The 25938-nt window shown below is 43.1% G+C and overlaps 1 protein-coding gene across 5 annotated transcripts in view; it reads right to left on the bottom strand.

The window, feature by feature from the left end:
• Window positions 1-8197: 8197 nt before the first annotated feature.
• The window catches only part of ADNP (activity dependent neuroprotector homeobox), a 29321-nt gene continuing 11580 nt past the window's right edge, over window positions 8198-25938 (bottom strand). For 4 of the 5 annotated variants that reach the window (XM_035025411.1, XM_035025409.1, XM_035025408.1 and 1 more), the window contains 3 exons: window positions 15060-15172; window positions 13183-13275; window positions 8198-11308 (listed from right to left, as the gene is read on the bottom strand). In XM_035025411.1, coding sequence (XP_034881302.1) covers window positions 8198-11308; window positions 13183-13275; window positions 15060-15167 — 3312 coding nt within the window. In that variant the 5' untranslated portion in view covers window positions 15168-15172. Of the gene's footprint in view, window positions 11309-13182; window positions 13276-15059; window positions 15173-15482; window positions 17902-25938 lie in introns of those variants that run through there. The other variant, XM_035025412.1, reaches the window with a different exon arrangement.

Consider the following 25938-nt stretch of genomic DNA (forward strand, 5'->3'; position numbering starts at 1 on the left):
TTTTTTATACTTTTTGGTATTTTGGTGTTTACCTCTTCAAAAAAATTAACCCAAATCAGTTGCCAGCAATTAAAAACGAGGACAAGTCCATAGAAAGAACTGGATTTCCAGCTTCTCTTCAAAAATTGGAACATCAGGCACTACTGGGCTCACACTGTTGCTGGAAACGATGAGCTAAAGCTGAGTTGCTTTAGAGGGCCATGCTCTTCCAGGTTTCTCTTGTACCCCAGCTGTTTCACTAATTTATTGATCTGCCTGGCCCCTGTGGGCATTTGGCATTTGAGAGCCTTAGAACCAGAGGCCCTTAGACCATGGAGAATTTACTCCAAGGATATGAGGTATGTGAAGAAATGCAGCTGGGGGTAAGCGACAGGCTGCCTGGCCATTATGGGTAGTTAGCAACTGGCCTGCCTGCAAGCATCTCTGTGCCCTGATTCCGAATTCCCTGGGGACAAGGGCGTTCGGTCTTACTGCAGAAGTGTGTGCTTTCCATGGCCCTCCTTTTGGAAGTGACTGATTCCAAGTCAGACGAAGACCTAAGAAAACTAGCGACCAGTATCCCTCGCGAAGATAGATGCAAAAGTTCTCAACAAAATATTAGCAGACTGAATCCAGCAACGTAGAAAATGGATTATACCCCATGACCAAGTGGGATCTCTCCTAGGAATGCAGGGTCGGTTTAACATCTGAAAATCAATCAGTGTAACACACTGTATTAATAAAGGTCAAAAACCACACAATCATTTCCACAGATGCAAAGCATCTGCCAAAATCGAACATCTATTTGTGATAAAAGCTCTCCTTCTTGGGGCATAAAGGGGAGTTCTCAGAGAGCAGGGTTAGAGGCTGAGTAGATACCCCCAAAGGTGTTTACTGATAGGATTACCAACTCTCTGGAGATGATTTGTTGACCCAGGAAGCTGGAGGCAGCAGGGCATTTTCCTCCCCATCTTAAAGCAAAATCCCACTTAATTTTTTTTCCCCCTCCTTCTGCAGAAAGCTTTATTGTTTCCAATTGGTCCACAGCTTGAATGAGGGCTGAAAAAATTGCTTAAAAGAGCTGCCTGGTGGGGGCACCTGGCTGACTCAGTTCGTAAAGCATGCCACTCTTGATCTTGGGGTCGTGAGTTCAAGCCCCATGTTGGGTGTAGAAGTTACTTAGAAAGCTGCCTAGTGGAGGCAGAGAGAGGCTCAGGCAGAAGCTCTGATACCAGGGGGTGGCAGAGGGGTGCTCAAAGGTGGCCGGGCTCTGGGAGGCTCCTAGATGTGCTTGGCCCGCTTCGTCTTTTGCTCAAGAGCACAGCTGTCTTTGGCTTTGGAAGAGCTCAAAGCAATTCTGACTCGGGGGCGCTTTCACAGAATTTCCTCTGTGAGGCCTGTGGGCCCGCTGTGGCCTCCAAAGCGACCAAGTTCTTCTCAGGGATGGTCAGCTGGGCGCGGTGGAGGCTGCGTCCGCCTCCTGCCTGGGCCTGGGGCCAGGGCACCTGCCGGCTGCAAGTGGGGCCCGTGTGGGGAAGGCCTTAAGGGCAGGGCGGCGGCGGACCAGGGCTTCGGTGGGGACGCACCGCCGGGGCCCCCGCGGAGCCACGCCTGAGCGCGGCAGGTGGGCCCCCCCACCGGAAGGACTTGCTCCTGGGGTTCCCGGGGCTGCTCCGCGGTAAGTGGAGCGCGGCCGGCCGTCCCCACCGCTGTTCTGGGGAGCCAGGGCCCAGGCAGAGGAGAGGGAGCAGACCCGGACGCGCGCCGGAGGACAAGGTTTGTGCGTTTCTTCCTTGGAGGGGCGGCAGACAGAGCCCCACCTGGGGGGCCCACGGTCTCCTCGTTGCCCCCCACCGTGACCCCAGGGGATGCTTGGGCATTCGCTTGCACGTGTGAAATCGGTTTCTAAGGGGCACCTAGCTGGCTCAGTCAGTGGAGTGTCCGGCTGTCGATCTCAGGGTCATGAGTTCGAGCCCCACATTGGGTGTTGGCCATTACTGAAAAAAAGCGGGGGGCGCCTGGTTGGCTGAGTCCGTGGAGCATGTGATTCTTGATCTCAGGGCTTTGAGTTTGAGCCCCACATTGGGTGTAGAAATAAACAACAACAAATTGGTTTCTACACACAGGCCGCCTCTCTGAGTGTGGGGTGGGGGTTCTTGGGCTGTCCAACCGGTATTTGTTGAATGGGGAAAAGAAATGGTCCTACATAGGAAGCCCCAGGCAGCAAGGGTATTACTCACGCGAGGGCTCGGGCTGTAGGGCACATTCTCGGTGTGTCTTTAAAAACAGGGCTTCTCAGTCTTGGAGGCACAGAGGAATCAGCTGGGCGCCGACCGACTGCGTCAGAAGCCCGGGGGTGGGGGAGGGGCCTGGGCAGACCTCCCCAGGGCGTTCCGGTCTGCAGGCGCCCAGCCTTGGAGCTCTGGGAGACCGGCAGTCAGGAGATCTTCAGCGACTGGCTCCCTGCCTTGCAGCAACCACACCTTCGTCTGTTTTACATTCTGCACGAGCCTGCTTTCCTTTGAAGGGTGCAGGGACCTCAACGTCCGCCTCCCACCTTCCTGAGCGTGGTGTGGGATTGGGTTCGAGTTGGTTTCTGGTTTGTGTTGAACCGATTCCGCCCCAGCTCCAGCTCCAGAGATGGGTGCGGACTGATCTAAGCCCATCAGGGTCATCCGAGCTCCCAGGGATTCACTGAGATAGCTCTGACCTAAGCCCTCCAGCCAGAGGCTAGCTCTGGAATGGTCCAGTTGGCTCCAAGGTCAGGACTCTTGCTCACTAGAGCGGGAAGGTGAATGCGAAGCACCCCGTGGACACCAGGGTGTCGGCCTGGGATGAGGGTGAGCATGTGGGTGGGCAGGAGGACAGAGGACCTGAGTCCTTGCCTACACCCCTGAGCATAGTTGCTACCTGTGTGTCCCCTTTATCCAGCACAGTCTGACTTGGAGTTCCTGTTCCCTGCCAGTGACCGTTCCGTTCATAAAAAAGGTGTCTGAAGCTGGGTAAGGAGAGTTAGGTCATCGCTGATGGGGAAGCCTTCCCTGGGAGGCCCTCTGAGCCAGAGCCGCTTCTGGGCTCTCTGGTGCCACTCGGCATGCATCAGGAAACGTAAGTCACACCAAGACTCGAGGCTCCCCCGATTCCTTGTTTGCCTGGGCCCAGGAAGAAGTCTCATGTTGGTGTTGGTGTGCCCCGAATCCCTCCGATTTTCCTTTTTAACAAGCAGAGCCAGACTCAGGCTCACAGCCCTCAGCAAGCGGTAACTGGTAGCGAAGTTTTAGTCTCATGTTTTGTCTTGAATTTATTTTTACGGACGTCTTCGTTAATGGCAAATTCTGCTGCCTGCCCTTTTTTGTAGAGACAAAGTTTTCCTTTTTAAAAAGGGCAGATGAGACCTAAGTACATAAAGCAGTTGTTAGGCAGATGACCAAGGCGGCAGTGTGAGTGAGGAGGGTGGGAGACGCTGTGCCGGGGAAAGCGTGACGTGCCGGTTTAGAGACAAGGCTCGTGTGTCTGCGTTCACAGCAGGGAAAGCCTTTCTTACGGGGCGGGCTTGTCTTTAGCCAGGATCAAGGCTGCATGATGCAGTTGGAATGCCAGTGGCCGGGGACTCAGATGTCCTGGGTCCGAGTCAGCCTCTCTCTCTCTCCTCTGCCAGCTGGGATCTTGGGACAAATTAGCTTCTCAAACCTGGAGCTGATACTCCCTTCACAGGATTTTTTTTTTTTTTTTTTTTTTTGGTTGGGGGTGGGTGGGTATTTGGGCTCTAGGGCAGGGCTGTTTTGAGGACTCAAATTATCTTGGAATTGAGTACCCTACTAGTCCCAGGAACACTTCAGGGATGTCTGGAAAGTACCGGAGGACTTGCAGTGTGTGCCGAGCTCCTAGGAAAGGTGTAGTCATGCCCCTAGCCTGAAGGAGGAGGGGTCCTTGGAGGACAGGGCTCTGTGTTTGAGCCTCACTTGGTTCCCTCTTCCTGGGGAACCCCGTTTAGCTAGCCTTGGCGGCAGAGGCAGCCACCAGGAAGTTGTGCAGGGCCTTGACCATTAATCTCTAGGCTCTCAGTCTGGCGACTTCACGTAGTCGGTACAATGTAGCGTCATGTTCAGCTCTAGTCCAAGTCACAGCCAGCACAGTGCTTGCAACTACACTGGGAAAGCCCTTTTATTTCTAGCCTCTTATCAGTTTCCAAAAGGTGAACAATTGGCTTATTAGGAGATCCATTTTGCCTCAGTAATAAAACCTTAATAAAGGTCCAGCCGGATTCAGGCAAAAGCCAGCTGAGGTTTAAATGGCTTTGATGGTGTGCGGGGCAGTGGTGGCACTTGGCCTGCATCACAGGTGCAAGAACATCGTATTCTGAAACACACACAGCTGCAACAACTCGTTTAAATAGTGAAGATTCCGGGGGCGCCTGGGTGGCTCAGTCGTTCAGCGTCTGCCTTCGGCTCAGGTCATGATCCCGGGGTCCTGGGATCGAGCCCCGCATCGGGCTCCCTGCTCGGCGGGAAGCCTGCTTCTCCCTCTCCCCTTGCTTGTGTTCCCTCTCTGGCTGTCTGTCAAATGAGACTATGGACCTTCCAGACGTTCCTTCCTCCGTCCTTCTCTTACTTGCACTTTGAAGTCACGACTGGAGCATTTCCAGGATATGCAACTTTCACCTCGTATGCAGGTTTTTTGAACCCAACTCACACCTAATTTGCAATTCCACTCAGATTTAAGTTCTGGTGAACATTAAAGTTGTTTTTAAGTGGAGTACGTTGATGGGAAGTAGCAGGATGCAAAGAATTCCAGAACGGTGACCCTCCTTCGGTGCACGTTTGGATCTGTTTTCAAGCTCACCTAACAGTAGTCGATAGAAAATGCTGTATTTCCTAACTGGATGCACCATCAAGAATTTATCTGGCTTTCTAGACCACCTCATGGTGGCCAACTGGCAACTGGTGTGTTGCAATGCCGTGTCAGAACAGCACAAGCAACCTCTTCTATTTCATTTTCGGGGGGGGGGGGGGTTCAACACTTCGGTGAGACATGCTTGCAGTTGCTGCTGATCCAGTGAGCTACAGGGTAGGTTAGAAGTTAAGGGTCACAGTGGGTAGAAGAGACCATTGCCTAAGAAAGGGGCAGAAGGCTGACCTGATGCTCTGCGAAATCCACGTATCGGATATATTCAAATTTCATTAGTAGAGAGTGTTCTCTTCCATCTCGCAGATGAAGTGATTCTCAAGCTTTAGTAGCACAGGATCCCTGAGAGGATTTGGGGGGCCTCCATCTCAAGGTTTTGATGCTGGCAGTCTGGGGTCGAGGTAGGAAAACCACCCCTGTACATAGCAGTACTCACTCGACAAAAGCAAGTTTAATGGCTTCCAGGGGTGGTGTTTCAGTTGGGGCGTCCCCCAATCACCGATAGGTTGTTTTCACATCTGGCACTTACTTTGTTCTCTTCTGAAAAGTATCTATCTTTACAAACGGGCAGGCATTTGGATTGGATACGCAACTACAGGGCAATCAAAGGGGTAAATCCTTTTCTGCTGAGATCTTAAGAGAGGGACAAAGAGCTGTTTGATGGAGACCAACGATGGGAGAAGAAAGCGCCTCTATGTGCTGAAAAGGGAGAGAAATCATGCTGCTCATCAGTCTGACTCTCGAAGTCAGGGCCACAAGAAAATCGGAAGGACATAAAGTCTCCTGGGAAGAAAATTTACAGAATTGTTCGGTCTACAGTTATAGACGTTATCTAATTAGAAGGTGGCAGGTTGCCACAGCTTTTATTTCCAGATTATTCCAAAAGCAAACAGTAGCAACGACATTCTTTTAAAATGGCTTTTATTGAGACACTTTTAGGGCTTCTGCTACATCGCTAGTTGGGGATCTTCTTTATTTCCAATTCTTAGGTGGCTAAATTCTTCTCTGAATGCCTACAACGCCCATTCCCACCACCTTAGCGAGGAAGCACACGGTCTCTGCTTAAATGTTCAATCAGGAATGTATGTCCCCCTCTGCTCTTCTATACAAGTCTCCTTAGGCCTCCTAAGCCCAGACTCCGTTCTTTCCCATCTAGTAATTGATTAGGCAGACTAATTTCAAACCAAGGGTGAGAGGGCTTCAGTTCAGCTATTACTATCCTTCAGAGAAAAGCTTTCTCAATGCCAGTTCTTCTGATTTGATAATCCGTGGCATCTTAATTTAGGGACATCCTGTCCTAAACATTATTAGCTGGTGTCTGCAGAATTTATAATCTCCTTGTAGAACAGACTTAAAATAACTCCATGCCAGCCCCAAACGCCCTAAAGGTCCTGCCTGGTCTATTCTTACACTTTCTCCTGTAGTTTCTGAGAAGCAGGATGTTAACATTTTAGGAGGAGATTGGTCAACTTTCTTTGGTCTTGTTAATGCTTTTGTCACAGCTATCTTTGGGAAGGAGTCTTAGAAATTACGGATGCCAGCCACTGAAGACCTCTTTAGACCAACGTCCCCGAGAGGTGCTTGCTAGGCTTCTGTCCTCTGCATGGATTGGCGCTTTCCATCATTGTTGTAATTACTGAAACAGTGGCCTAATACTGCCTCCTCGTACTCTTCCATTCTTTAGTCCAAGCTGCTCTTGGGAATCTATGTAGTAAATATACTAGCTCTTTCCATCTTAACAGCCCTTCGTGTGTGATCTCCAAAGCCTTTTTAATAGCAAGATGGTCAAGAGAATTACAACAAAAGCAGAGAGTAGTTGCCTGTTTAGTACAATTGTTCCCATTATAAGGTGAAAACTAACATTTACTTCCTTTTATAAGAAAGAACGCCAGGGTATTAATATTCTGCTTGCAAATTAATGCCAATTTGTTTACATCCTTTTATCATTGAGACATTTACACATATAAGCAGGCTCTGCTCCTTAACAAAAGGGGAACTGAAAAACGCATGAATGTTTATTTTTGCAGTTAAAAAGGAAAAAGACAAAACCAAACCCAAAGAATTTGTTCACAGGTGCCTTGAGAGAACGCATTCTTAATGCCAGTGGCACATCTTGGTCTTCTGTAAGTTTCCTCAGTGGCTGTGGCTTCCACCTCTGATGAAAGTGAGCCATGGCATCAGCTGGTACAAGACCTAATGGACACACAGGACTGTAATGTGTAATAAAGCAAGTATTTACATTAAGCACAATACAGCAATTTATTGAGATGCTTAAAATGAATACAAAGGGAAATAAAGGTCACAAAATTATACATACTACAACAGTGTGTCATATATTAGATGGTATAAATGAATACACCAGGGTGGTGCTCAACTAAAGATAAAACTAAATATCCAAAATGCAGCACTCACTGGTTTGCTGCTTCAACACAACACACTTTCATACAGATCTAAACGGTGTCAAAATTAGTAGCTGCAAAGTCAGTTCTTGCATGGGATTTGTTAGCTTAAAAGATTTCAGAAAACAGATCTGAAATACCAGTTTTTGTTTCTGTCAGCTGTAATGTCAAGGATATTCAGAACAAGAAAAATTCTATAATACAAGAGAGTCCAGATATAGATCTTATGTGGCTGGCCTCTGCTGCAAGATTGTACAAGGTTATGTGCAAAAACTAAGTCTGTCCAGAAGTCCATACTAGCGCACTTTCAAGCTTTTGCTAGGTAAGCTAGATAGAGCGTTTATTACACAGCAAGGGCAACACTAAAAAAAGAAACAAATCTAGGATGGGTACACAATAACAATATCATAGGCATCACTTGAATAGGTCTAAAAGACTGTACAAATATACATTTCAACTATTCAGAATGAATACATGAAAAAAAATTGATTTTCCCCAAAGTCTACTGTACACATTGGACTGGTAGCTTGAATGTTGGCCCTACACTACCGTGTGAATCAGGGTAACGCTTCCCAAGAACATCCAACCAAACATTTTACAGAGGGAAAGAAATGTCGAGAAGGCAGATAAAATAAACCTCTGCTTTTCCTCATGTGCGTTCGTGAGCCACCAGCTTATTGGTTGTTCACATTTATTCACTGTGTCTGTCACAGCAAGTTCTGAAGCAAGATCAGCCAATCGTGTGTCACAGACTTAGAAATAACCACTGGGATTAGCAGTGGCCATGTATCCCTACAGCCCGATGACCCAGCACTCAAAAGGCAGTACCAGCCAGAATACAGCTTTGCAGTCCTACCGAAAGGAGAGCAGAGCTCCAGGCTGCAGCAGGTCACCGATGCCTGAGAACCTGGTACTTAGGCCTGCTGGCTGCTCAGTTTCACTCCGGTTAGGCTGCCATGCATTGGCTCAGCAACCCCATCAGTCATGTTGTCAAACTGCTCCCCATCCTCACTGTCAATTGTGCTATTCTGCCACTCAATCTGTGGGTTAGATAAGCGCTCATCATTTTCAGATGCGTTCTTCCACTGTGACTGGTCCTTGGACCAAAACCCTTCAACTTTTCCATAGGAACTATTCTTCCATTTCAACTGCTCTCTGTCACCTTGCATGGTAGCCTTTTTTTTGGCAGCTGGCTTACTGCTTCTTGCATCTTCACTCTGGGAAGACTCATCAGACCAGGTTCCTGCTTTCATTTCACATGTGTTGTCCTCAAAGTCTGACACTTGTTGGGAACCAGGGCCACTCTCAGATGGAGAAGCACCATCTTTCCACTCAACAACATCATCCTGGTCAACCTCACTGTCAGAAGCATCATGCATCAGTTTGGCTGGTTCCTCAGTCAAATGAATAGTTTCATATTTTGAACCATCCTCCTCTTTTTGGTCTAGCTTCTCCTCAGATTCTAAAGCATCCTCAGAAATGACCTTCGGTATGTGTTCCTCTGGGTTATCGTTAGAGATTTTAGGCTCAACTTCAAACACAGGGTCAAAAGGGCTACCACTTCCATTGGATTCTTCCTCCAAATTTTCAAAACTGTCTGAGGAGCTGTCCTCCTCCTTCCCAAGGCTGAGCTTTTTGTCAGCAGTTTTACTAGCATTGACTCTGGAATCCTTCTCGTCATGATTCTCAAACAGCCACTCAGCATCAAAATCCATCTCGTGCTTCACTTTGTTTAGTTCTTTCATGTTGAAGCCCAGTAACACACCAGGCTTGTACTTTTCACAGTCTCGGACACACTTCTTCCTCTTGTTACTAAAATGGGAAGCAATGTCACTCTTCCACAACCACAAACTGGCGGCCAGCTTCTCAATTTCTCTCCTGGTGGGATAGGGCTGTTTGTTAAAATACTTCGTTAGGAAGCTTTTCCTGGCTTCATAGGAATCATCTTCATGACCCTTGGGGTCTAAAGCTAAAACAACAGGCTCCTCAGGCTTCTCTTCAAAGAAGCTGGGCGAATCGCTATCATCGTCTAACTTTCGCTTTTTCAGCAAGGGAAATTCCACTTGCTCGTAAGTGCGCTTGACAGGTGCCAGGCCCGGTGACTGATTAAGCCGAGAGGGTGCATTTGTCTTATCCTGGCCATTCTGGGTCTTTCCAACACCCCTGCAGTGAACGAGATGCAGAGTGATAGTCGAGGCGGTCATGTTGCTGGTGTACACACCAAGGCAATGGATGCATTTGTAGGTGAGCTTTTTTTCCACGGGATGAACCGTCTGAATAACTTGGTGCCTCTCTCGTAGGTGATGTGCAAGTGCATCAGATATGGGTCCTTTTAGGATTGAAAAGCAAAGAGGGCAAAGGGTTTTCCCAACATCTTTTTTATAGGGCACTGCAGCTTGAGGTGAACTTTTAACAGGGATATCTGCCTTTTCCTGAACTTTTGGCTGTGGCTTTGGAGGGACTGGAGGGTTATTTTGGGCATGGTAAGCAACAGATTCAGCCGGGGCATCCCTCAGGTTGTATGTGGTTACCAGGAGATGGATATTAGTGTGACTACCCTGCTGCAATGTCAAATCAAAACTCAAAGTGGAATCTGTTTTAGGTCCCATCTCTTCATCAATGTGAACCATCCGCATGTGTGCCGCCATCTTCTCCACATCATTGAAAGTTGAACGGCAATATGGACAAGACAGACCATGAATTAACATATGGTTGAGCAGGGTATCTGTGGGCAAATAGCGATTACAGTAGAGGCATTTGCTAGTAAAATTGTGTATTTTCATAATGTAGTTGGCTACTGCTGGGACTTTCTCAGCTTTATGTTCTTTTTCGAAGTGCACACTATACACATTTTCAGGAAAAAGCTCATTACAGATTGTACATATTTTCCACTTTTGAGTTGAGGAAGTATTGGCTGGGGGAGGGCCCGTGGCAGCTGCAGGAGGTTTGGAACTGGACTGACCTAATACTCTGGATGCCTGTGACTGGGAGAGGGAGGGAGACTTTAGCTGGCCTGCTGAGAGAGAAGAAGCATTAGCAGCCTGCAGGGAGTATCTTGCTGGTGCCTGGGACCTCTGCTCTGACCCAAGCCCGTAAGATCTTCCATTTCCACTTGGAAGTAACTGCTTCACAGACTGAGACTGTTGAGGGATGGAAACTGGTGCGTTGCCACCTAGACCCAGTCTCATTGACTGACCAACGCCATAGCCCTGGCCTACAGATTTGACTCCATAGTTATTTTGCTGTAGGTGAACATTGGACATCATGTTGACTCCTGTAGAATTTAAGTTAGGCTTTGGTATTGAGAGTCGATTTACCATCTGCTGTGATGGCAAAGACCGGACATTTCCAGAAGCAAGGGAACCAATTCTTGACTGGAGTCCCATGCCCTTCTTCTCTTGAGGTTTGGGAGCAATTAGCATCAAGGGTTTGGATCGGGGAACCACCACATTTGTGTGCCCAATCATGGCAGTGACCTGATAGCCTATGCGTTCATGGTCTTCGATGACGTGTTGTACCAAAGCTTCGTAGGACTTTGGCATGAAAAGGCATCTCTTGCAGTGAATACTACTCTCTTCCCGGGCATTTGAACCTAAAGGGACTGCACCGTTGAGTGACTTCTCACCTGCCTTTGCTATGTAAGGCGCTGCCACGTGCTGAAAATGTTCCCTGTAAATGTGCTTCCTAACGATTTCATAAAGAGGATCTCGGTAAGTGCACTTCTTACAGTAATAAACAGCTTGTTCTACACTGTCAGCCTGCTTAGGTTTAAGGCCATCATTTTTGCTTTTATCTTTGAAAGTGCTGAGGCTGCTACTTGGTGCGCTGGCATTTGGAGCATGAAATATTTTAATGTGTGTTTCCAAAGTCTTTTTGTCTGCATTGAAGGTACAGTAGGGGCAATTAAGGAGAATCCTATTTTCAAAGTCTTCACTATGGACATTCCGGAAATGACTTTTGTAGGCAGAGAAGAATTTTGAAGAAAATGGACAAGCACTGCAGCAAAAAGGTTTCGTCCGGTAGTCCTAAAGACAAGACAAAAACTGGAATTAGAATGCCACTTAAGGAAGGTAGTAACAGGTTCTAGATTTTTTCCCCCAGATGTTCTCTATTTTTAATAGAGATACAATGCTATTTTTAGAACTGAAACTCTGTAATGAACTGATATAATTTTTTTCCTTTTGCAAAACTAATTTGTAAAATATAAACCCAAATGAGAAAGCTGTTTTAAACCAGATTTTTTATTTGGGTCCCAGAGTATTAAAAAACCCCTCAATTCTAAGTTTCCCCTCAATGCTTAAAAAAGATCAAAGTCACATTTGCTGACTGGTTTTAGAGAAGCCAAAGACAAATGGCTTCAAAGATAAACATTTTACAGTTAGAAACGACAAGAATAAACACTGTGAAATCAGTCACTCCATGAGAATCAGTAAAGTTGCGAAAGGTTGTTCAGATTTACTGTTCGGTAAAACTCAGGGCCCAGAGTGCTGTAGTGCAATTAGGCAGTAAGATATAAAGATACGCCCTTTGTCCCTCCCATCATGGAAAATCTTCAAAAGTCTCAAAACTTTTTCCCACTGATCGAAGTACAGTGTAGTATTTAGATTTCATTACTGATCAAAAAGCTACTGATTTGAAGAATTGGCTTTCTTCTATAAGCCATGATCTCTTTTCTCAAGCAAGAGCAGCTTCAAAAGAACTAATGAAGTGATAGCTGCTTTGATTCAAATTAAGAAGTTAAATAAAAATTTCTTTCCTACAGACTATGAGGAGTGCATGATGTTAAAAATCCAGTAAAGTATTGCAGAATATACTGATATCAAAGAGCAACTTCCAGAATTATGCTCATTAGCACTTGCGCAGTTTGTCCTTTGAAGACCGGTGAAACACAAGCTGGGCAAGAGATTATCTTTCCTCCCTAGAAACCTACTTTGTTTCAGATACTGGTTTGACACAAAATAAAATACTCCGCTTCTCCTTAAAGCTCAACCCCCTATTTAAATGTGTTAGAATGTAAAGCTTTGGGATTCGTAAAAACGAATTAAGTGGTATGTCCCACTGGAAAGCTTTTACATTCAAAGACTTCTGGTGCATACCTTTTTTCCCTGGGGTATGGATAAGAAAAAACGAGGTAACTATACTCTCAAATTTCTGAGGCAGAGTTTAAAAGTACTGCCAACGTTTAAAATCCCTGCCCAAATATATTCCGATAAACAGATCAATAACTACAGAACTACAATCACTACTGAAATAGGTAATAGTAAAGTCTGCAGTGACAATCACTTCTCCCTGTAAGACAGGAAACACCACCTACCTATATCACCTTCTCTGTCACATTTTTTCACCTGCTGACACTTGCTGGCATCACTGGTGCCTTGGACTACCTAATAGTGTTTTTAATACCACTTTGTAAAAATTTAAGTTATACCTTTCTGTCGCTACTGTCCTATAAAGCCACCCATCCCCTTCCCCATGTGCTGGCTTAGCAACCCCAGGGGTTGGATGATACCAACACAGAAAAAAACACCCTCTCCAGAAGTAACATGAATTGTGACAGACACAAAAAAATGATGGATGGCCTAGATGAACAGAATGTTGGAGGGTACATTTCAGAAACAGAAGAGCCAAAGTACTGCTGATACATTGTTGATATACAGCAGACCTTAGAACATTTAAGTAACAAAATTTCCTATTCTTACACTTGAAGTTTCAGTCCAACAACAAAAAAGACAAATTCTTCCTAGTTTTCCCTGCCACTTAGGAAAACAAATAATCAATTTTGACATTTTCCATACAAGGTTGCTGCCCACAAAACAATGCTTCACTATGACAGGCCTAGAGCTGAAAAGGGAGTATACCAAGGATGTAGCCATTTGGGGAAGTCCCCTGTGCTACTTACCTGATTTTTTGTAAGTGAAGGGTCCCACAGTCCTACATCCTCCCATGTAGTGTTTTTCAAATAAAAGTCATTAGGTTCAAACTGTTTAAAATCCTAGAAAACAGTGAAAAAAGTTTACAAAAACACAGTGATACTAACTCTAGCCCAACCTTACTTAGAAATCCCATCTCTTAACTAGAGCTAAGACACACAGAAAAGCCAACCCCACCAAGAACTAAACTAGGAATGATAAGGCTCTTAGGAAATACAAAAAGGCATATGGAAGTTGCATTCTACATTTTCTAACAACCAAACATTCCCCTAATGGTCAGCCAGGTTTCCAAGGAAACTACTGGAAGTTCTAATTAAGTAAAAAATTCAGACACCTATTAATACTAAAGCTCCTTTCATTAGAGTATTGTAGCTCATCAGTTGTAGTATTAGAATGGAGTATAAGCTAGCAATGTTTGCTTACAGCACCATGGATGCGATATTCTGTTTCTGAGGGGAAAAAGGGGGTCGAAATGGACTGGGAAGAAAACTCAGGATTTCTGAATCCGCAAAAGGAAGAAAGCAAGCTATTCGAAGAAAAGTAAGCAGTATTACGTCAAATTTATACTCTTACGTAAAAATTTAATGGCCCATTTTCCCCCCAGGCCAGGAAGATAAAAAGTCTTAAGAGAAAATTCCCCTTGGCTGCTAAAAGATTCACAGTTCAGTGTGGCAAAATCAAATACGTATAAATTCCAGAGTATGTAATGGGTGTAATAATGGAAGGAACACGTCAAATGCAGGATGGAAAAGGTACCTTAACATTTGCATTATTTATCCTTGTGCAGATTACTCCACTGAGTGCAAAGTGGAAACAGATGGACTGTTTCATCGGGCAGAACTACCTGAATCTGAGGGGCTGGAGAGGCAGTGAACTTCCACACTGGGGATAACATAACTAGAGAAGCCCACTTTTGAGAAGCTTCAGTCTTCATGATATACCCCTCAAGTATTATTCATGGGAATCAGGAAAAGAAAACCTGTTGCATGAAGGAAACTGTTTTTTAACTTTTAATTCCATCCAAACATTTACTGAATGCCTATTACGTACCCAGCACTGTGCTAGGTGCTGGTTATACATGGATGGACAAGGTGGTTATGGTCCCTTGCCAGCTGGAACTTAGAGGCTAGTGGGGAAAACAGCTTTAAATATTTCAGTCAGAGGCTTTGACCAACTAAACCGCAAGACCTGGAGCAATGAGATCTGGAAAAGGAGACCAGTACACTGGCTATCCCACAGGGCTGTTATAAAGCTCATAGACAAAAGGTTAGAAAAACAGTTTTCAAAAGTCCAAACTGTTATACAAGGGGAAGATAATAGTGTATGATGGGTCAGAAGGGCCAACAAATGCTCAAATCCTAAGCAAAGAGACAACAAGCACCCAAACCACCATGCCTCAACAATCAGAAGGTCAACCAGAACACTCAGGCATATCAGAATGAGAACAGGCTCTGGAGTCCCGCAGACAGACCCTGCCATATGCTTAGCTGTGAGGTGGACCTAGATATTTACTGGTTCTTCATTGTAAACTGGAGATAAGAATTCCTACATCTCCCCCAGGGGTTGTTCTAAGAATCTGAATTTAGAGACAATTCTAAAGCACCTGAAGTGTCTGACATGATACATCCTCACCAGTAGAACTGCTTTTGCTTCATGATGCAAAGATGAAAAAGCCCATTTTAGGGAGAAGGGAACAAGTTAAGTCAACTGAGAAAGCTCTGGTGAAGCTAATGCTGCAGTTACAATTCAGAATCACAACTAAGAATTAACCAATCCCGGCTGCTGACACAAAGTAATGGATCAGAAGCTGAGTCATGTTAAAATTAAAAAATGGCATGCTACTTACTTCTATGTGTTCTTTACAGTATTCCAACCCAATGTCACTAAGTATTTTTTTCACAGTTTTCCGGGCTTTTCTTAAACTGCCAAGATTGTTGACAGGAAGTTGGAACATAGTTTCTATTGGAAAAAAAAATTTAAGTCAAGTCAAAACACGTACAACTTGTAATATTTCCTAGTTCCACTGACGGTAGGACCACAAACCCTGGCCCGCTGACCAAGAAGGTGAGTGGATACCCTTATCTAGTATGTTCTGATTATTTAAAGCAGGCAGGCAAAGTAAGTGCTCTCTGATCTTTTCTATTTTTAACAGGACATTTTATGTTATAGATCAACTTATGAGTTTAATCTGGCACAATTCTAATTAGAGTTTAAGTTCATCACCAAACTGGTTTTTTTTAAAGTTGAGAATTAGGTTAATAATACCAACCGATTATCTTAAAATCGAGTGTGAGTGCTTTTCTCCTTGTGTTGTTGAACCTCTGAAAATAGAAAAATGTTCACCATTTCAGCATCATTATCACAAAATTTTGAGTGCCAGGGAAAAGAAGTTTTTGTTTTCTGGGAACTGTCCTGCACATTACTGTGATGATCTTAAAGAAATATCCTTCAGTGTTTCCAAATACTATCCAAACTAAAGACACTCCTGGTTGTGTACCTCGCCCCCCCAGCCAGCACCACACCTGGACAAAGGCACTCAGCATCAGGGCAGATGATAACTGTGTTACAGACTTTAGGGGCTCCTCTTGAAAAATGAAAAGCTTATATGTATGTGTGAACGAACTGAAAAATTATTTAAATGACCTAATACATTAAAGCACAAATTTAGATCCACTTCCCCAAGTTCCTTAAAAAACAAAAGTTAAAATAAAATTAGTATTTGTATGGCTTCCATGTGACCATAAATGTATCCTATAAAATACGGTAAGAATTTATCAATGTAATAATCCAAATAAATTTCATAGAATATAAAATAGTTCCAAAAACCAAAACCAGAGGCAAAAACCCAAAAGCCAAAGCAATAGGAATTAAAGTTTAATACACACAAATCTGGTGTTCTAATAAAGGCTGTTACTCTATAATACCGCTACCATTTGTAAGTACAACCATAATCAACTAATCTAAATGTAACACAGCATCATGTTACCTCCTTTATTATTCTAATCCAAAAATCAATATTAACTATGAAAAATGGAAGAGTGAAGCCTACCAAAACAAACAACTCCTACAAATTCTGAATTTGGCTATGTCATCAGAACTTAGAAGTTTCAAAATATTCTACATGAAGTATGAAGTGTAATTGAGGCCAAGAAAGAATGCATTTCACTAAAAAACACGGATCAGCCTTCCCATCCTCAGCAGCTAAGCACGACTATGTGTCCTCTATATACTCTGCCATCCAACAATCTGCATATGACTTAATAAGCGGACTCAGAAGTCACTTTGGTTACTAATTAATGTGCATTCAAAGCCAAATCCATTATTCCTTGTGGAAATTATATTGCTAAACTGTTTAAACCATCTTTCTGAAAGTTTTAAATCAGTTGCTTAATAAAACTGTTCCCACAACCACGTCAGTTAGAGAGAACTACCTGACAGCAATGTTTCAGAAATACTGAAAATGTTACAGGCTAACTGTGAAGAGACCGGGCATCAAAACAGATGCCCACAAATGCCCCAGCCTGAGAAGAGACAGCTTGTTTCTCTATTCATTTCATAAACTCTCTGTGGGCCCAAATTCAGCAGTTCTTTTGGAACTTCCCAAGTCAGTCCTGCTTCACTTCAGAGGAGAGATAAACCCAGAAGACAGCCATTACTGCTTTCCCCCGCCTCCTGCTTATACGCAGCTCAACATCTCAGCAAAAACAAATACACAATGATTTGGAAATGTCACCACCATGAAGTCACCAGTCTATACAGAAAACACCCAGGGAATTAAATTGCAGCCGGGGATAAAGGAAAACTCATTCTCCTATGGACAATACATCGGGCATTCTAAGTGCCCACCACCCAGAGCTAACCAAGTGGTTTTAAGACCTCCAACTGAAGCACCTCACTGCATGGTAGGTACCCAATTTATACATCTACAGTTCTGAAAATGTGAGTATGCTCATAAAGGAGCTTAGTTACAAGAAACTTGTAATTTATAAAATGTGGGTATTTCAGCCATGGAGTAAATCTCAGGTTTACTTAGGCTGAATTAAATAGGCATATAAATAGTGAATACTGCTTACCAGAAAATGTTGTACAAAATTGTAATTTTTTTTTTTTTTTTATGATTAGCAACTAGGAGGGAACCTAAAGTTTACACTGAAAGATGTAGAATACTCTAAGATTAGTGGCATTGTTAATGGATCTGGGGGAATTCTATCTGCCCTCTTCCCCAGATGGAGGTACCCTCTATGTATTTGCTTATGGAGGTCACTTAAGATTTCGTCCATCTGGAGCTAGAATAACACATTCATTCATATGTGTTAGCATCATCAAAAGCATTTACAAAGACCCTTGTTTAAGTTAAACATTCTTTATAAACAGGCATACGGTGTAAAAATATAAGCAAAGAAGGATCCCTCCTACTCCTATCCTCCAGCCACGGAGCTCCCCTTCTGGAAGGGGCCACTGTTACGTCAAGCTTTTCTGCAACAAACCAAAGATTCCTTCAAAGAACATCTCCAACAAACTCTGTGAATGTTAGGATTATTATGGGTGACAAGATAAAGAACTCAAGGACTCTATGTTGTTTTCCCCAGCCTCTTGCTTGCTGTTAAGAAAGAACTTCAAAGGGTACCTGGGTGGCTCAGTCAGTTAAGCATCTGCCTTCTGCTCAGGATCTCAGGGTCCTAGGATCAAGGCCCACATCGGGCTCCCTTAGGGAGCCTGCTTCTCCCTCTCCTGTTCCCCTCCGCCTCCTTGTGTTCCCACTCTGTCAAATAAAAGCTTTTCTTTCTTTCTTTCTTTTTTTTTTTAAGGAAACAACTTCAAATCAACAGCTGGCTTCAGGGTTCATCAATGTTATCTCTTTGATTCATACTTGAAAACTTTTACAAGAATTACTCCTGGCCTCCTCTGCACCACTCAAAAGTCCTGTTTAGAAACCTGGACAAGGGGTCCATACCATAAAAGTGACTGAGGGGCATGAACAGAGTAAACAGGAAATCAACTGTCTGAGATTAAGGGCTGATTCCTCACTTTTGAACAGAGAGAGAGCTAAAAACAAAATATTGACAATAATTACTCTTAGGAAGCAAGATGCCTTACAATAAGGTCAAAAACTGTCTAGAGATGGGCTTTCTCTCCAGATTTGTCCCCAGGTGGCTAGTCCTTTCTCTTGAGGCTCCTTGCCTGTCAGAACGGCCATTTTCACCAGGTCAGCACCATTATCCCAACACCAAGGAGAGCTCCTTCAGTCAAACCATAAACCTTTCAGCTCGTAACAAAAAAGGGGAAAATATCCAGTTTAACAGAATGGAACCACGGTTCACCTGTTTATCAGTCATTTTTTCAGAACCTATACTCTGTCAATGTGCTGGGAATAGAGAGATGAACAGGACACAGTTCTTCCCTGCAACAGTCCATCATGTCTAAGGGACGGGACCTAGAGCACATAGCAGGCACCTGTGCACTGGAGTAAAGAAGACGGCTGTTTCTGCTGCCAAACTGCTTCTTGGAGCGACCCCTGGTGCAAATGATGTGCTGTTAGGTGGCCCTTCCTCCATTACAGCAGAGTGTACATGAGTCAGGTCCACCCATCAGAGTATTCTACCTCTACAGACACTGACCGGAAGAACTGGGTGTGTGCCCCAAACAAGGTTGACAGTGATGCTGAAAAGGACTCAGGACCTGCTACCTCATGGAGAAAGCAGAGGGAGGGGAAAGACTCCTATTCAATAACACTTGAAGTCCTCAATCCAGCTGTGCCTGACAGCCCCTTCCAAAGACTTTTCCTAAACAAGAGCCAAGTACATGACCACTTTTGCTTAAACTTTGGTTCATGTTCCTTGCACCCAAAAGTCTTAGTAGACCCACTGGGCAGTGGGACACAGAAGAGGAAGTGAACACGAGAAAAGATGGAGAACTTTATGTTAAGTAATTACACTTGTGAATCAGGTCTAGTAGAAGAATAACAGTTTGTTAGGAAGACACAGTTCTTCTGAAAGATGCTTTGGCCCCTGGTTTCATTAATCAAAAACAAAAACACTGTATGAACAGTCAACCCCCCCCCACCCCCAGCCTTTTTTTAGAGACAGGGGGAAGGAGACCGGCAGATCGGTATAGGTGGACGGGCAGAGGAAGAGAGAGAATCCCAAGCAGGCTCATGCACAGTGCAGAGACCGACATGGAGCTTGATCCCACAACCCCAAGATCATGACCCGAGCCTAAATCAAGAGTTGGATGCTTAACAGACTAAACCACCCAGATGCCCCTCCCCTAAATCTTTTAGAATATTAGAAAGGGGGCGCCTGGGTGGCTCAGTCGGTTAAGTGTCGGGCTCTGCACTTGGCGTGGAGAATGCTCAAGATTCTCAACCTCACCCTCTGCCCCTCCCCCACTCAAAAATAATAAAAAAAGAACCGTTAAAAGATTTGGGGGAAAGCTCAATGACCTATTAATAATAGAGTTAACATTTGCAAGTATTTTATTAACTGAAAATAAGTAGCATTTGGGTAAGCATATGCCATCTGATGAACTAGACTTAAAAATACCAGTTTTTGAGAATGATTTAAATTCACTGCTGAATGATTCAGCCACATTCCTTCCTATTGATCTTTGCGAATTATACCCACACCTACTGACAGGGTCCAAAACATTAAAATTTTACTAATAATCCTGGCCAAACTGCTACTCATGTGCTGTCTTAGAAAGAGCAAGAGTCAGATGGCAGAAATGAAAATCTGAGATCTGTAGCCCCAGGCTAGAGATGAACTGAAAACACATACAGAAGACTGATCAAACACAGGTTTCTCTTTCCCCTCCAAATTCCAAAACCAAAAATACTCCTTTACTCCACATACGAAGAGAAATGAGGCAGGATGAGTCTGTCTTATGAGGAAATATCTATAGGCTGAACCTGTACAGGCAAAGGATAGCAGCACCTCAATGACAGTGAACTTCATTTAAGCAAAGAAGTCATTATCTGAGGAACATAATTATAATCATTTATGAAACAACAGCTCTGCCAAAAGGCTTGGATCAAGTCAGGTGTTGTACTGAGGCTCTTCTGGGTCAGGAAGACAGAGGGGAACCCTAGAGCAGACGGTTCTAGTTTAGACGGCTCAAGGCAAGGTTTGCAGGACCTGATGTACCAACAGTGAAGTTTGTCTATGTATATGATAAGGTCCCTTGCAAAGGGATCAAGGATGACATCATTTAGTCCCTGTTTTTAGGGGCAGAAAGAAAGTAGAAAAACATTTGTAACTGTGCCCACAGAAAGTTAAATCAAAAAAACAAAAAACCCCATAAAACCTAACCTTAAACCTTTGACCTGGCACAGTTAATCAAACAAGCCAGGAGAAAAAAAAGCCTCCAGATCAAACTTTTCCAGATTATATTTTAAGCTACTGCAAGTGTGGATGTAACATGGCATCTTCCAGGATATAATTCTTCATATTTTTATGTGCATTCTTGGGTTTCCCAAGTTCTTAATAAGAACATACGGTACTAATTTAACATGCTAACAAGTACAGAAGTAAATATGATAGCATGCCCTAATTTCCATCACCTGCAAGTATAACTGCAACTTTCTCATATCTGGGAACTGAAATCTGAACGTATACCAGAGTGACAACTAATGCATCAGTTATATCAGTGAATACAAATTTACAATTTTCATAAGAAATCTTACACTGCATTGAGAGCTAGACAGGAATGGTTACTTCTTCCCAGTAACACCTAAACATAAGCTGCTTAGTCTAAACCAGTGGTTTTCAACACTCTCCCACTCCCCTTTTAAAGAGGAAACCCTTGTTTCTAAACAAATCTTAGCTGAATTATAAAAAAGATAAAAAGTGGAGGGGCTCAGAGGTTGAAATGGAAAGAGGAAGAAGGAAAAGTTCTCAGTTCCTAAGTATCTCCTTGAAATAGTTACTTGTCTAAACTAAGCTTCTAACGCAAATTTATGCCAAGGGGACAGTCGTCTGAAATGTAGAATTGGGACCTAGTGGACAATCAACCAAAGCAGGAAGTTTGATGGCTATAGCAGAATTCCAAAAGTTTACTGAAAATCTCCCCTAAGTAAAATTACAGTCTGATCAGAGTATGGTTGTCAGAAGCCCACAGTAAGCCTAAGGATTAGAATACAGTTTATACTTTGGTGTTGTCTTTTAAACATTTCTACATTAAGCTGTAAAGAAAAACACACATCTGAGAAAATCTTTTACTGGGGATGGGGGGAGGGATCAAAGGCTGGAAATAATGCCATTACCAGTGAAGAAAAAGAGCAGTTGTATTTTCTATGTTAAAAAAATTGGGAAGACATTCAAACTACTACAATACAGACAGTTTCATTTTTGGTAACATCATAAATACAAATTTATATGTAAGAAGAAATTCAGATCCTTGATGTTAAATCAAGAAAACAAAGTATTCTAATGTCATGCAGATGCAAGTAGTTCTATAAAGACCTTATAAGCCTGCACTGGGGTGTAAGGGTCAGATATATTTGAAGTTTCTTTAAACCACTAACTAAAAAGTACTGTTTTGTTTTTTAAGAGGCACAGACATTTTAAGAAGATTCTCCTAAATCTTCATGCTATCCATGATGGTACTTTTTTTTTTTTTTAAAACAGATTTTGTGAGGTCTCTGTGGAAACATTTAGGATCCATTAAAATAAAAACTAGGCAGAAAGAAAACATTTCCTTACTTATGTGCTCACTTTTCCTCCTACCACCGGCTCAGCAACATATTTAATACCTGTCAATATCACGGAGTAAAACGGTGGTCATTGTAAAACACTGTTTCTTTTTATAATCAGTAAGTGCTTATCTTTCCTGACTATTCTGGGATCAGAAGCAGTGACCAGAGATACCTTATTTGTTTTTTAAGGGTGTTACTAAGTCCTACATTTAAACTAAACCAGTTGTAAAGAGGTTTATATGTTTGCATTTTGAAAAATAAACCCGTAAAGCCTTTCTAGAACCCTCCAATGAGTGAGCAAGTTCAGAGCCCAGCGCCTACATTTGATCTGGAAGCATCCTACTCAATCTTTAAAAAACAACAGCAGCAGCCAACAACCACCACCACAGTCCTAAACAGAAGCAGCTAATCTTTCAATTTCCTATAAGCTCGGGTAAAAGACCTTGCAGATGCCACAGGCTCTCCACAGAAAGGCAGCGCTAATTGTCTCCTCTCTTTCTCAATCCCAAATACCACAGAACAAGTAACTGACAATCCAGAGGCAGAATACTCTTCTGGATTAGCAGATAAAACTGTGCAGCACGACAGTGGTAAGAAAAGAAAGTTCAGACTCCTTTCTCTCAAGTAATGGAAAACGTGCAGTAGGGTTGAGGCTCAAAAGGGGGGCTTATTTGGAAAGCCCAGGAGGGTTAGGAAAACTACTTTGCAAATGAAGACACACATGTACCAAAAGCCAAATCTGAATAATGAACACCAATTATTTTGCTTAGGTTAATCATATTAGAACACTGTTAATAAAGACAAGAAGCCGGCAGAAAATGTAACCAACTTCTGTTTTCTTCTATACTTATCTACTAACTGCACTGACTTTTACTATTCTCTAATAATAAAAAAATCCCAATAGAGTTAATTGTGTCAAATACAAAACTGTCTCCAGAAAAAGACACTTTGATTTTCTTCAAGTTTTCCCCAAATCAATGATTAAATTCCGTAAGTTTTTATACTATTTTTTTTTTTTTTTTGGTAAGTAGACTTGTTATTTATGAAAGGCAAAATGAGTACATTTACCTAAATATAGCATCCAGTAAAGCAATGCTTGGTCATAGGAATACTTTTGGCCACAGTCTATAAACAATGTGTGAATCCCTTCCACAAGTAGCCCTGCTCATAATCTAAGACTCTTTCTCTGCCTGATCACCTCAAGTGAGTGGAGCACAAACCCTGCCAGGCAGCTTGTTCCACACTGGACAGCTCTGTTCACAAGCCCACAGTTCTCAGTTCAGCTACAGAAATCGAATTCCCTAGCCACAGAACAGCCTTTCACATTTTTAAGACCCTTCCTCCTTCCCTCCCAAGTCTTCCCCCTTCTCCAAGTTAAGCACGCTCAGTTCTTCCCACCATTACTTCTGTTATCACAGGAGCCAATCTCCAGTGGATGGGCTCCAGTCTGTCAATCTCTCTGGTGCCCCGAATAAACTTATTCCAGATGTGACACAATCACAAGGTCAAGTGGGACAACGCTTCTCTAGTTCTAGATATTTTCTTAAAAATTTTATTATTTTTTTATTATTTTTAGAGAGAAAGAGAATGTGGGGAGTGGGGGAAGGGAGAGAGAGAATCCCAAGCAGGTGCCGCGCCGGGTGGAGGGCCCAATGCGGGGCTTGATCCCACGACCCTGAGATCATGACCTGAGCCAAAATCAAGAGTTGGGTACTTAACTGACTGGGCCACCCAGACATCCCTAAAATTTTATTATTTTTTTTAAAGTAATCTCTATGCCCAACGTGGGGCTTGAACTCATGACCCAGAGATCAAGAGTCACATGTTCCACCTACTGAGCCAGCCAGATGTGCCCTGGGTATTATTTTTAAATTAATGTTCCTGAAAGGTGCACTGTTTTGGTGGCAGCCACTTTACACATATGACAACAATCAACCAAGATCTCTTTTTTTAAAAAAAATATGTGTTCCGTTTTTCAGTATTAGGTGGTTCAGTTCGTGGGAACAAAAATTTTCTGTACTGAATCCACGTCTGGTTAAAAGGGAAGTTAACTATCAAGTCTTTAAATATCGTCTCAATTAAAGGGGCATGAACATTGTGATTCCAAAATGTAGCACTGTGAATCACTGAGAGAACCAAAGGATTGCCTCATCTAAACTCTTCTCATTTTACAGATTAGCAACTGAGGTGAAGCAACTGGCCTAAGGGTGATCAGCTTGTCTGTGACAGACCTGGGTCTCAAGGTCATCTCCAGATCTAGGATGCAGCGCTCCTCTGCTCCTCCCATTACCGTTGTAGATGAAGCTCTGATCTCAGACATTAAAGGTAAACAAGAGCATGTTAAATACATACATCTGAAAGTGCCACAACTTCATACTCAAGGTTGAAATGACCTTAAACAAGTTCAACCAAACTAGTTCAAGAGATGAAACAGATTAAGAATACATACACATCTCAGGTCAGACGGTCCCATCAGATCCAGAGCTCTGAGACCACTTGCCTGAAGTGCTCTTAACCATCACTGGATGCCAACAGTCAACAGATAGTCACAACAGAAAGATATCCAAATTGTAATAATACCTTGCAATATGAAAACCACAACCTTGGTATCCCTAAATAAAACAACAGCTTTTCAAAAACAGATGTATCCTATGTCTCTCTTTTATCACCTTCCCATTATCAATACTCAAAACATGCTATTCCAAAAATTGCTTGGGAAAACAGAGGCTTTGGTGATCTTTCTTTTTCTGGAGAGTAGGGTTAGGCAGGAGGCTAGTCTGCTTTCAACTACCTTTTAGACTCCTTTTTGCAAATAAAGTTCCATTTGTTTTTATTACAAAAGCCATTGGGAAATAAAAACATACATCTACACAAAAACCTGTACACGAGGGTGCCTGGGTGGCTCACAGTCAGTCAGGCGTCTGATTCTTTATTTCGGCTCAGGTGGTAATCTCACGGGTGGTGAGATCTAACCCCTTGTTGGGCTCCGCCCTCAGCTTGGGAGTCGGCTTGAGATTCTCTGCCTCTGCCCTTCCCCATGGGCTCACTCTCTCTCAAATAAATAAAATCCTAAAAAAACCAGAAACACCAAAAAAACCTGTACATGAATGGTCTCACAGTAGTCATTAATACCCAAGAAGAAACAACCCAAACTCCATGAACTATTAAATGATAAATAAAATGTGGTATATTTATACAGTGAAATATGATTCAGCCATAAAAAAATGAAGTGCTGATATATGCTCCAACATGGATGAACCCTGAAAAATTATACTCAGTGAAAGAAGTCAGTCACAAAAGACCACTTATTGTATGATTCCATTTACATAAAAGGTGCAGAACATGCAAATCTACAGACAGAAAGAGTAAAGCTGCCAAAGGCTAGAGGAACTGGGGACAGCAGAGGGCAATTAACTGCTCATGGGAACCGGTTTTTTTTTTTTTGTGGGATGATGAAAATACTCTAAAATTGACTGTGGTGATAGCTGCACAACTCTGTGAATATACTAAAACACATCAAATTCTACACTTTAAAGGGGTGAATTTTATGGTGTATGAATTACATCTCAGTAAAGTTGTTGCAATTGGGCCTAACAGACTATAGATAAGGCAAGGAACACAAATAATTATATGTAAAGAGTTAACACTGGGTATATTTATCCTTCCAGATTTTTATGCACATGTAATTTTTCTTTTAAAAGGAAATGAATCTTAGGTATCTCAGCATTTAGTCATGCAGCAAGAAAACCAATGCTGCCTGAAAAGTTTTTAATTTTTAAGAAGTGCTTTCCTTCCAACAGGTAGATGCTAGCCACAAGCGGCTCTTCATCACGTAAAACGTGGCTAGTCTGAGCTGAATGGAGATATGCTTTTAAACTAGTTTATTTTTATTGTGGTAAAATGCACATAACATAAAATTTACCATCTTAAGAATCTTTAAGTGTATGGGCGCCTGGGTGGCTCAGTTGGTTAAGCGACTGCCTTCAGCTCAGGTCATGATCCTGGAGTCCCGGGATCGAGTCCCACATCAGGC

This window comes from Mirounga leonina, unplaced genomic scaffold, assembly GCF_011800145.1.
Source record: "Mirounga leonina isolate KUSES-001 unplaced genomic scaffold, KU_Mleo_1.0 Mir_195, whole genome shotgun sequence".
Taxonomy (NCBI): domain Eukaryota; kingdom Metazoa; phylum Chordata; class Mammalia; order Carnivora; family Phocidae; genus Mirounga; species Mirounga leonina.